Source organism: Saimiri boliviensis, chromosome 9, assembly GCF_048565385.1.
Source record: "Saimiri boliviensis isolate mSaiBol1 chromosome 9, mSaiBol1.pri, whole genome shotgun sequence".
Classification (NCBI taxonomy): domain Eukaryota; kingdom Metazoa; phylum Chordata; class Mammalia; order Primates; family Cebidae; genus Saimiri; species Saimiri boliviensis.
In genome coordinates, this window is record NC_133457.1 from 59,055,609 (window position 1) to 59,068,857 (window position 13,249).

Here is a 13,249-nt window from a genome sequence, read left to right on the forward strand (position 1 = left end):
CCCGCCCCCCCATCTCTAACAAAATTTTTTTAAAAATTAGCCAGGTATGGTGGCCTGTGCCTATAGTCACAGCTACTCAGGAGTCTAGGGTGGGAGGATCACTTTAGCCTGGGAGGTCACAGCTGCAATCAGCCATGATTGTGCCACTAGACTCATGTCTGGATGACAGAGCAAGACCAAAAAGAGGGAAATGGAAGAGGGAGAGGAGAATGAAGGGAGAAAGGGGGGAAGAGAAAGGGAGCAGAGAGTGAAAGGAAGGAAGGGGAAGGAAGGAAATATACACAGACAGAAAATTTTAAAACTAGTTTAAGAATTCATGGAAAATCTTGGGTTTAAAACTTTTGGTCAAGATGATAAATGCTAGGATTTAATGACAGAAAAATAAACACTATATACTCTTAAGTGAACAAATGTATAATTCTAATTTTTTGAAAGAAAATGTACATACAGGCAAGAAACAGACCAAAAAAAATGTTAGTCAATTTTCAGCATTATCCCTTCACATATTTCCCAGTTTTTCTACAATGAGCATAAAATAGTAGAAAAATTCAAAAAAAATTTTTTTAAATCAGATTTCAATGTGCTTTCAGTATATGTATCCAACAAATTAATTCCTGCATTCCAATTACTTTTGTTTACAGTGATAAGTCACATCAGCCTGCGCCCAAACTCCAAACAGCAATCTCTCCTCTTTCCAAAAATAAACTCAGCTGGGTGCGGCAGATGGATCACCTGAGGTCAGGAGTTCAAGATCAGCCTAGTCAACATGGTGAAACCCTGTTTACTAAAAATACAAAAAACTACCTGGGCATGGTGGTGCTTGCCTGAAATCCCAGTTACTGGGGAGGTTGAGGCATAAGAATTGCTTTAACCCGGGAGGCAGAGGTTGCAGTGAGCTGAGATTGCACCACTACACTCCAGTCTGGGCGATAAAGCAAAACTCACTATCCAAAAAAAAAGGAGTAAACTCTACCCCTACATCTCTATTCTCCCTCCCTCCTTCCCCACCATCCGTTTCATATCACTGAAACATAACTCTGACACAAAGTAAAAACAAGATATAGAAGATAAAAATTGATGCTGGTTATTTAGCCACATACTCCATCCTGGTGCAGCTTAAGTCTATTTTCAGCACATAAGTGCTTCATGTTCAAAATTCAGGTTTCTTGCTAGCTGGACTTCTGATTCATTCTCAAGTTCCATACTGAAATCACTGTCCCTAAAAATAACTGACATCCTTTCCTATTTGCTATTCATTTGGATTATGTCTTAAAAATCCTGTAATAAATCTTCCTCTTCAGACCCTCTTTAAATCAGTTTACACAAACTATTACTTCAGCTGCTCACAGTAAAATTCCTACAATTTTCATTAAGTTGTAAAATTTAAGAAAAAGATCCTAATTTTTAATTATTACCAATAATAAATATTGGCTACAATGCCAAAATATTTATTTTGTATTTCTGTAAGTTCTTACATGTCAAATGTGACATAGCCACACTAACCTTGGTTCAAGTAAGTAAGTGTTTCATCATGCAGTTTTACTGCTGGCGACGTTGCAGCACACATCACATACTGAAAGGGTGGATGCTCTGTTTCACCATCCAATGGAAGGCTGGAATCTTCCTGCTTGAAAATGGGCAATGCCAAGACATCACTGAAAAGCAAAAAACCAACACTGATTTTACTTTGGGTTTGAAATATTTGTCTACAGCCACTGACACCCAGAATGCACCCAATCTCATCTGAAATATTTGAAGGCATGTAAACATTTAGGGGTAGCTTCTTTTTTAAATTTAAGATTAGAAATTATATGTAGAATAAAGGAACTATTAATACTATGTGGTTCATCTAAAGGATGGCATTAAAAACTCCTATCTCGGGAAGGGAAGTTGGGGAAGACAGCAGGACAGCTCTGATGAAGTGGATAAAAGACTGACAGTGTGTGCGCGCGTGTGCACACACACACACACACACACACACACACACATACATATATGGCACTTTAAAACTTTTACGGTCCAGGTTGTTTCTATAAAAAAGAGCAAGTCAAAATTACGTAGCTACCTGATTTAAAAGACAAGAATTACTGGTGTGCCAAAGGTAGGTCACCTTGACACTATGGAATTACTAAGAAGCATTTGATTAAAATGGTGCTTTACAAAAAGTTCCCTGCTGTGCCTGGCAAGTGCTAAGAACATAAAGCTTCATGCCTAGTCTAAAACAAAGCCTCCTTCTGAGAGGTAAACAGTAGCAGTAGAAACAGCTGCTATTCTTCCCCCCAGAATAATCTGGGGCATTAATTAGGAGAGAGATGAGGGGGTCTTCTGGAGCACTGTCTATATTGGCTGTAGTTGGTTTTGACAGCTTCATTGAGATACAATTTATATATCATAGTCACCCTTTTAAAGTTTGTAATTCAGTGGTTTTAAGTTTATTCACATCATCAGTATCTAATTCTTTAATTCTAAAATATTTTCTCCCCTCAAAAAGAAATCCTGTACCCATTAGCAGTCATTCACCATACTATCTCAGACCCACTCAGCCCCTGGTAACCACTGGTCTTTTTTCTATCTCTACGGATTTGCCTATTTTGGACATTTAACGCAAACGGAATCATGTGACTATGTGGTCTTTTGTGACTGGCTTCTTTCACTTAGCATGTTTATTTTTAAATTTTTTTAAAAGATGGGGTTTCACCATGATGGCCAGGCTGGTCTTGAATTCCTGACCTCAGGTGATCCACCCACCTCGGCCTCCCAAAAGTGCTACGATTACAGGTGTGAGCCACCGTGTCCAACCCACTTAGCATGTTTACAGGACCATTCATGTTCTAACATATGCCAACGCGCCATTCCTTTTTATGGCTCCATTCTATTGCATAGACATACCACACTGTGTATCCATTCAGATGATGGGCATCTGGGTTGTCTCCATGTTAGCAATTATGAATAATGCTGTTATGAACACTTTTCTATGTTTTTAAATAAATAAATTCTGCTAGGTATACACCTAGAACTGGATTACTAGATTACACAGTAACTATTATTTTTTTGGAGATAGTCTTGCTTTGTCACCCAGGCTGGAGTGCAGTGCTGCCATCTTGGCTCACCACAGCCTCTGACTCCCGGACTCAAGTCATTCTCATGCTTCAGCCTCCCAAGTAGCTGGGATTAGAGGCATGTGCCACCATACATGGCTAATTGTTTTGTGTATGTGTGTGTGTGTGTGTGTGTGTGTGTGTGTGTGTGTGTTTTGAGATGGAGTCTCGCTCTGTCACACGGCTGGAGTGCAGTGGCACCATCTCGGCTCACTGCAACCTCTGCCTCCCAAGTTGAAGTAATTCTCCTGTCTCAGCCTCCCGAGTAGCTGGAACTACAGGCATCCACCACCACACCTGGCTAATTTTTGTATTTTTATTAGAGATGGGGTTTCATCATATTGGCCAGGCTCGTCTTGATCTCCTGACCTGGTGGTGATCCACCCACCTCAGCCTCCCAAAGTGCTGGGATCACAGGCGTGAACCATCATGTACGGCCTCCCTTTTAACTTTTTGAAGAACTGCCAAGCTGTTTTTCAAAGTGGCTGCAACCCTTTTACATTCCCCCATTAATGTATGGAGGGTGATTATTTGCCTTTGAGATAATTACCTGAGTTGTACATTTGGATCTTAACTTTTCTATGCTCATTCTTCAACAAAAAGTTAAATGATAACAGTAGCAACAATAAAACATCCAAATGAATAACTACTATATCAACACCAATAATAGGGACTTGCCTGAATTGCTTATTTCATTTTTCCTACAAGCTGTTCACTCAGATACCTGGGTAGCCAGGTCAATTCAATTCAAAAACAGAATGTGAAAACAAGTGAAATGGGATGGAAACCCTGGGAGAGAAACCCACCGGTAGTCCCTACTCTCCACATGCATTTCTATTAAAGCACTGTGCCGATTTTCAAAGTTGCTATCTTATCCACTAATTCTGCCTCTCTCATTTATATCCAGGAATTGTCAAAACACTACTAGGTACACAAGTAATAACCAAGGAGCACATGGTTAGCAATGGTCCCCAACACTTCCTTAGAGTTCTCCTCAACACCTTGACCTAGGGATTTTGCTCCACCTAAGCTCCTGCTCTAGGGGCAGATATAAAAACTTTTTAGAAGACTTCAGGCCAGGAGCAGTGGCTCACACCTATAATTCCAGCACTTTCAGGCTGAGGCAGGTGGATCACCTGATGTCAGGAGTTCCAAACATGGCAAAACGCTGGCTCTACTAAAAATACAAAAATTAGTTGGTTATGGTGGTGCATGCCTGTAATCCCAGCTACTTGGGAAGCTGAGGCAAGAGAATTGCTTGAACTTCGGAGGTGGAAGTTGCAGTAAGCCAAGTTCGCACCACCGCACTCTAGCCTGGGTGACAGAGCAAGACTCCATCTGAAAAAAAAAAAAGAATCAGATCACTTCTTTATAAAAATCAGTCATAATAGTCAAATTGGCTCTAAGGAAGATGAAAATATATACTGCATATTATACATATGTAAGCATTTAAAACCCTCTCAGAAAGAATGAAAATAATCAGATGAGAGTTGTGACTCAGAACCATTATTTATACTGAAAAATGACACAGGAAATAATTTTAACACTTCAATGCTAACTCCTTGGATTGATCATTAGACACAGATCATCAAAATAAGATATAACACTGCATGAGAATGGCTTTTTATAAATAAATTGTCACATATAGAAGACACAATGTTATATGCTTCAGATCCTGGAAGACAACCACCTTTTTATTCACTTGGTTATAGTCTCAATGATCCACACAAAAAATACCATGCTCATGGTAGGTGCTAAACAACTCTTGAACAAACTTAACATATAAACATGTAAAGATCATTTGTTATTAAATTTCTAATTAATTTTTTACTTAATTAGAAAGTAAATGTCTTCCAGTCAACAAAGCAACCAGTGATCCTTTTCAAACAGAAGTTAAACCATTTCAATTCTCTGAATGCTTCCATCAGCTCACTTTCAACCAAAGTCCTTACGAAATCCTACAAAACCCTATGCAACCAGCTCTTCATGTCACCCTCATTCCCCCTGCTCCAGCTACACCAAGCCTCCTGGCTCTACTCTTCTACTGGATGTCCTAATGGCTCATTTCATTCAAATGTCTGCTTTTCAGTGATAACATGACACTCCAGTCCTCCCACCCACACTCCCAATTTCCCTACCCTAGCTCTATACACAACTCTTACCACTTTCCAACAATATACAAGACTTATTAAGTTTGTATCTGCCGTTAGCACATAACTCCAAAAATGTATTTCTTCATTGACTGATGCCAGCATTTAGCACAAAGGAGCTCAAATACTTGCTGAAGCAATGAACTAATTGCAGCACTAATAATCAAGCAATTGGTATTAAGATTGAAAACCAGGTCTCCAGACAAGATTATCATTTCTACTATGTTGAAAGTCCTAAAACCTTGATGATTTTTGTAATTCCATAAATGGAAACAGACTTTTGAGTACTAAAGACAGAATGTTAAACTGAACTAAAAGAAGTAGGGTTATTTATTTATTTATTTATGAGACAGACTCTGGCTCTGTCTCCCAGGCTGGAGTGCAGTGACATGATCATGGCTCACTACAGCCTCAACCTTCCACCTCAACCTCCCAAGTATCTGGGATTACAGGCATGCACCACTGCACCAGACCCAAATGATGCATTTTAGAAGGCAAAACTGAAAGATCTACATGTTGGTAAATTTTAATGTAGCTTAGAAGCAAAAGTCAGGATGCTATAAAAGATTGAAAATCACAACAACCTTGATCAAATGATCAAATGAAGTATAAAAATCTACTAGGACACCTACAATTCCAGCACTGTAAGATGCCTTCAGGGAGGACAAATGAATGACTGCAAGATCCTATTGTGAGGCAGAGAGTGCACTGTACACCCTTTCACAGCTTTTGAATATAATTATATGAATGTACCAGTTTTTAAAAAAAAACAGGTAAAACTTTGAATTTTTCTTAAGGACAAGACAGATAAAACATATTTGGAAATTAAATGAAAATTCTAAAGAGTCATGTAAGAAACTAAGTAAAAAAAAAACGACATAGAGAACTGACTGTTTAGTAATGGCAGGTAAGTAATTTAAACGAACCTATACCACATCCACCCTCACTGAGAATGGGGGAAAAAAAGCTGTCAGAGAACACATTCTTTTTTTTTTTTTTTTTTTTTTTTTGAGATGGAGTTTCGCTCTTGTTACCCGGGCTGGAGTGTAATGGCACGATCTCGGCTCACCGCAACCTCCGCCTCCTGCGTTCAGGCAATTCTCCTGCCTCAGCCTCCTGAGTAGCTGGGATTACAGGCACGTGCCACCATGCCCAGCTAAATTTTTTGTATTTTTAGTAGACGTGGGGTTTCACCATGTTGACCGGGATGGTCTCGATCTCTTGACCTCGTGATCCACCCACCTCGGTCTCCCAAAGTGCTGGGATTACAGGCTTGAGCCACCGCGCCCGGCCAAAACACATATATTCTTAAAAGTACTGAAGAACTAACAAGACAAGGAAACGGGCCAAAATCTGAAAAAGTGCAGCAACTCCAAGCAAGCCTAGAATTGAAAGTGGCTTTTACCTACCCAACCTGAGGAAAGAACTATAAAGCCATACTGTAGATTTAGTGGCCTTATTGGTAGAGGATACAGCCATCCACATTAAACCGGGATGGAAACTGCCAGATGCTCAGGGTAAGGGTGAAGAGAAAGTACTGGTTAGCTTCTCCAGCATGGTCTAGGGAACCACTGACAGGTAGGGCTCCCAGGGGTCTGACAAGCAAGTGAAAAGATTCAGGCATCAAATTATTCCAAGTAATACTGAAATGCCAGTACCCCAAAATAACCAGGCACAAAAGGACAAACAAAACTCTAGGAGCAAAAACGAACAGCAAACACAACAGATGACATATATCCAGTTCCAGATTTTGTCTGTTGGTATTCAGATATTTTCTGTCTCTACTGCAGAAGGTTAGAAGCCTGAAAACTACATATAGAAGAATTCTTGCTAGACAGAATCCTGGCAGGTTCTCCAAAGGCAAACACTGGTGGAAAATTAAAGAGCAGGAAAGGGAAAAGCCAGATGCAAAAACAGACAACCACACAGAATGCAGCTGCTGGAAATTTCAGGGCATCAGTAGCCGTGCCTCCAGGAACAAGCCCAAGAGCAACCAGGTAACATGACTTCCTCCTCCAACCCTTCCAGCTCCTTTGCAATCAAGTACTTCACTAAATCCCTCTCTGCTTGACACATCTAACTGATTTCTATTTTCCTGACTGAACACAGACCACCAGAGATTTCAGATGCTGGAATTATCAGATCATAAAGTTATAAAATCATGCTTACTCTGTTTAAAGAAATAAAAGAGAAGCCTGAAAATATCTGCAAAGAACAGAAAATTTTAAGGAAAAGCAAAACTGAGAAAGAGCAAATAGAACTTCTAGAACTGGAAAATAAAACTGTTCAAAGTAACAACTCAGGTTTACTAGCAGCTCAGACAGAGGTGAAGACTGAATTAGAAGACTAGATTATAGGTAAAAAGAAGTTACCCAGAAAGAAGCACAGAGAGGGAAATGATAGAAAATGCAAAAGAGAAGTTAAGAAAGGACAAAGTGAGAAGATTTTGCATTAAATTGAAGTCTCAGAGAATGGAATAGTATCCAGTATCTAAAGACAGGAAGGCTGAGCAAATTCTAGAACTAGTGAAATATACCAATTCACTGATTCAAAAAGCCCAAATGACCAAACCAGGATAAACAAGAAATACACACCTAAATACATAGAAGAACTCACAAGCCAATAAGTATATGAAAGTTTTATTTTCCTAGTAAAGAACTAACGGAATCAGTTGAAAATAGGCATGGGGGAACAAGTGTTGTGAGGCTGAGGAGGTGTCATCAAGCTTTCCAGAGAGTAGGGGAGGAAATAGATCAGAATGTTACAGTATAAACTACAGAGCAGCAGGAAAGACATACTTGACACCCAAGGTCATGAACCAACCACAGCTAACAAAATCTGAATACTCTCACATCCATTAAATAAACCACACGTGTAGTTAAACATTTACTCAACCAAAGAAAGTTAAAATTGACTGGGTACGGTGGCTCACACTTGTAATCCCAGCACTTTCGGAGGCCAAGACAAGCGGATTGCTTAAGCCCAGGAGTTTGAGACCAGCCTGGGTAACACAGTAAAACCCCATCTCTACAAAAAATACCAAAAAAATTAGCCAGGTATGGTGATGCACACCCATAGTCTCAGCTACTAGGGAGGATGAGGTGGAAGAATTACATGAGCCCAGAAGTCGAGACCGCAGTGAGCTATGACTGCACCACTGCACTTCAGTCTGGCTGACATACTGTGGCCCTCCTCTGGCTAAATTCTCTGTTTTGGCAAACCTTTTTAATTTTAAAAAATTTTGGCCGGGTGCAGTGGCTCATGCCTGTAATCCGAGCACTTTGGGAGGCTGAGGCGGGCAGCACTTGAGGTCAGGAGTTTGAGATCTGGTCAGGAGCCTGACCAACACAGAAAAAAAAGTCCCTACTAAAAATAAAAAATTAGCTAGGCATGGTGGTGCATGACTCTAATCTCAGCTACTCGGGAGGCTGAGGCAGGAGAATAGCTTGAACTCAGGAGGCAAAGGTTGCCATGAGCCGAGATCACGCCATTGCACTCCAGCCTGGGCAACAAGAGAGAAACTCTGTCCAAAAACAATTAAAATTAAAATTATGGTTAATATACAATGGTTTGTAATTGTTATTCAAAATAAATTTTTAAATGTTTTCGAATTTCTTGATACTTTCATTATGAAGTTACTACAAAACATACAGCATCCTATTTATATCTAGATAGATCAAGACGAAGTAGTAACTAAAAGCAACTGTGGTCCTACTCTACTCAAAATTACTGTTAAAAATAAGAGATCCTTTCAAGGCTAAAGAGTACTCACAAGTATATTTTATCTTTGCATTTTATATGAACATAAAATTACATGTTTATAAAACAGTTTGACCACTACACATCAAAAGTGTCAAAATCATAAAAGAAGGAAAAACTAAAAATTGTTACAGGAGATAAAAACTAAATGTAATATGGAATCCTGGATTGGAATCTGAAAGGACAAAAGGAAGAAAGCTGTGAATTTCAAATACATTTCATAATTTAGATAACAGTACTGCACGAAGTCTAAATTCCTGATTTTGACAACAGTACTCTGGTTGTGTAAGTAAGAAAGGCTGGGTGAAGGGTACATGTGAACTCTCTATACTACTTTGTAACTTGAAAAATTTCAAAATGAAAAGTTTTAAGTTGAAAGTTCAACTATGAATACATAAATGAGTAAAAACTAGTTTTGTCATAGTTCTTATCAAGGCAACAATTTCAATTTCACAATCTCCAAAAAACTCAGAGTTAAATTTTTTTTTTTTTTTTTTTTTTTTTTTGAGACAGTCTCATTCTGTTGCCTAGGCTAAAGTACAGCAGCTCAATCTTGGCCAACCGCAACCTCTGCCTCCTAGGATCAAACGATTCTACCCTACCCTCCTGGGTAACTGGGATTACAGGTGCATGCCACCATACTCGGATGAATTTTGTATTTTTAGTAGAGACGAGGTTTCACCATGTTGGTCAGGCTGGTCATGAACTCCTGACCTCAAGTGATCCACCTGCCTTGGCCTCCCAAAGTGCTGGGAGTATAGGCGTGAGCCACTGCGCACCCAACGTGTTTTTAAAAAGACTCTACTATCAAAGGCTAACAATTTCATATTCACCTATTAGATGTGCCCCCAAACAAGCAAAGTAAATACTACAGAGCTTCCTTTAAATTCAGTCATGAAGCTGTGGCACCATGCCTGTGGTACCAGCTACTTAGGAGTCTGTGGCAGGAGAATCCCTTGAGCCTAGGAATTAGAGGCTGTAGTACAGTGATCATGTCTGCAAACAGCCACTGCACTCCAGCCTGGGCAACAAAGCAAGACCCTATCTCTAAAAATAATAATAATGTGAGTCACAGAACCTACAGCTAAGAAAGAAAGAAAAAAGCATCAGACAGTATTTCTATCCAAAAGCAAATGTTTAAATGTGTCCTGGCAAACCAACAAATGCCACCATGAAGAAACATATCAATAAACCACCAAGTTTCAAACAGCCCTTATTGAAGGATATAAAGTGTACTATATCTTAGAGGGGCAGGGGAACCCTAATTTTGAAAACTGAACATAATAAAAAAAAATCTATAGGCAAACAACAGAATTACATAAATTAGCTGAGATAGTTGTTAGACTACATCAATTTCTTGAACATAAGATTTCAATAGCAAATCCTTTTCTTTTCTTTTCTTTTTTTTTTTTTTTTTTTAAAGAAAGAGTCTTGTTCTGTCTCCCCAGGCTGGAGTGCAGTGAAGCAATCTCAGCTCACTACAACCTCTGCCTCCCAGGCTCAGATTCTCTTGCCTCAGCCTCCCAGTAGCTGGGATTACAGGCATGCACCACCATGCCCAAATAATTTTGCCTTTTTTAGTAGAGATGGCATTTCACCATGTTGGCCAACCTGGTCTCAAGCTCCTGACATCAGGTAATCTGCCCGCCTCAGTCTCCCAAAGTGCTGAGATTACAGGCCTGTGCCACCACACCAGGTGACTCCTATCCTTTAGTGCAAGGGTTGACAAGTTATGGCCCTAGGGCCAAAACCAGCCAGACTGTTTTTATACAATTATGGGGTAAGAATGGTTTTACATTTTTTAAAGGGTTGTAAAAAACCAAAATATAACAGAATCCATACAGCCCACAAAGCCTAAAATATTTACTACCTAACCCTTTACAGAAAAGGTTTGTCAACCTCAACTTTAAGGTAATACATTTTAAAATGTGAACACTATAATCTGCAATCAATAAATTTTTTTCATTAGTTAATTTATTAAATCATTTCCTGTACTGCAGCCAAGATTAAATCCAGGAAAAAGTGTTTATACCTTGAAATGAGAAGTTTTATAGAAACTGCTTCATGAAAAGATTCTAGGGGGAAAAAAAAACCCAGAAATTACTGCCAATTCTGGAAGTATTCTGAAGAACCATAATAAAATTTATAAATTTCACTAATCCTAAAATTGTTCTATACAGATGTTCCCTGACATACAATAAAGTCCTAATCAACCCACTGTAAGTAGAAAATATCAGAAATCAAAGATAAATTTATCAGACTGGCTAACATAGCAAGACCTTATCTCTACTAAAAATAAAATTTTAAAAATTAGCCAGGCGTGGTGGCACTGCCTGTAGTTCCAGCTACTCTGGAGGCTGAGGTGAGAAGATTGCATAAGCCCAGAAAAGTCAAGGCTGCAACAAGCCATGATTGTTCCACTGTCCTCCAGTGTAGGTGACAGAGCAAGACCTTGTCTCAAACATTTCATGCACCTAACCTGTCCATCACAGCTTACCTAGCCTACCTTAAACATGCTCAGATCAGTTAGATCAGCCTAGAGTTAGGCAAAACCATTTGGCAACACAGTATACTGACTGGGAGCGATGACTCACTGTCACTGCCCAACATCACAAGAGAGCATTATACCATGTATCACTAGCATGGGAAAGACTGAAATTCAAAATACAACATACAGTGTCTACTAGAGGTGTTTCTAATGAATGTGTATGGCTTATACAACAAAACTTTTACATCAAACCATACTAAGTTGGGGACCATCTGTACTTCCAAGATATATGTCACCTACTCAGGGACATTCTATTTTAGCATGAGACAAAAAGAAAATCATCAGCTATTAATAACTACATAATAAACCCTATCCTTACTAATCTTTTACTAACCTAATACTGATCTAGGTTGAAATTCTGTTACCTTACAGGGTCTGTAACACTAATTTTTTTTAAGTTTTTAAAAAATGGCTGAGCTATTCATGGGCACCCCAACCCTCTCAGGGCTCCAGGGCCAGGCATGGAAAGTACAATAGTGTACATTACCATGTACAACATGATGTTCTGACATATATACACTGACTGTCCAATGTTTAAATTCAACCAATTAATAAATGCATTACCTCACAGTTACCATTATTGTGGTGAGAACATTAATATCCACTCTTTGCATTTTTCAAGAATACACTGTATTATTAACTATAGTAACCTTGCTGTACAATATAGATCTCTTAAACTCACATTTTACCTTTCAATCAACATAGGAACTGTCATCAGCTCAAAAGTTTTGATTTAGCAAATTATTTGTAAGCTATGGATGTACCTCCCATTTCAATATATATAACGTATATCTTTTGCTTCAAGAGATTTATACCATAGCGAAGTTTAACAAACAGGGCTCAGACAATACCTTCTGTAAAGTAATAATTTAATATCAAAATTTTTATAAGAGTAAGCTAAAGAAGCCATTATTTCCTATTACCTTCAAAAACATTAATATTGACACCCCAAATCCTGAAAATTAACTTGGCTACAGATGATAAATTTCATACAGTGAGATGAAAAGAAAATTACCAGGTGGTCCAAAAGACCCTCTTTGAGTTTAATGTGTATTAGTTTAAAAAGTCATTTGGTTATCTACTCCACACTTCGCAAAACAAGAATGACCCAGATTTCAAGTTACCATGGGTTTCAGTCTTCACTCTGTGTGGGGAGAAAAAAATCAGCCTTCATCTGTTCAAGCCAATCACTTTAACATCTATGACCCTCAGATAATGCATTTACAGTATAAGAAATGGAGTGGTCTGGATTCTAAAAGGTTTCTAAGGTCTCTATCTCTAAAATTCTGTTACTGTAACCAAAATTTTAAAAACATTTATGACCTGCCTCATTTCAGACAGAATCTGCTGCATTTCACATCTCACATCCAAGTATAATACAAAAAAAAAAAAAAAAAACCAAACAAAAACAACAACAAAAAGTATAATACAACAGTATACAGAGAACTCATAAAATGAGAACCAGAGCCAAAAGAAAAGAGAGAAGCCAAGGTAATGTAATTAGCTCCAAAATATTCCCAATATTATCAGCCTACATTATTTTACACAAACTTTTTTTTTTTTTTTTTTTTAAAGAGAAAGGGGGGAAAGAAAGGCTGGAGTGCACTGGCTATGAACAGACGCAATCATAGCACACACTACTTCCCTGAACCTCTGGGCTCAAGCAGTCTCCCAAGTAGCTAGGTCTACAAGCA

At 38.7% G+C, this 13,249-nt stretch overlaps 1 protein-coding gene across 4 annotated transcripts in view; it reads right to left on the minus strand.

The window, feature by feature from the left end:
* UBP1 (upstream binding protein 1) overlaps nt 1–13,249 on the minus strand; it is a 51,550-nt gene that overhangs the window by 35,292 nt on the left and 3,009 nt on the right. For all 4 annotated transcript variants that reach the window (XR_012519258.1, XM_003930915.4, XM_003930916.4 and 1 more), the window contains exon 2: nt 1,504–1,655. Coding sequence is in view for 3 of the 4 variants with exons in the window: in XM_003930915.4 (XP_003930964.1) it covers nt 1,504–1,655 (152 nt within the window). In the remaining variant the exon portion in view is untranslated. The remainder of the gene's footprint in view (nt 1–1,503; nt 1,656–13,249) is intronic.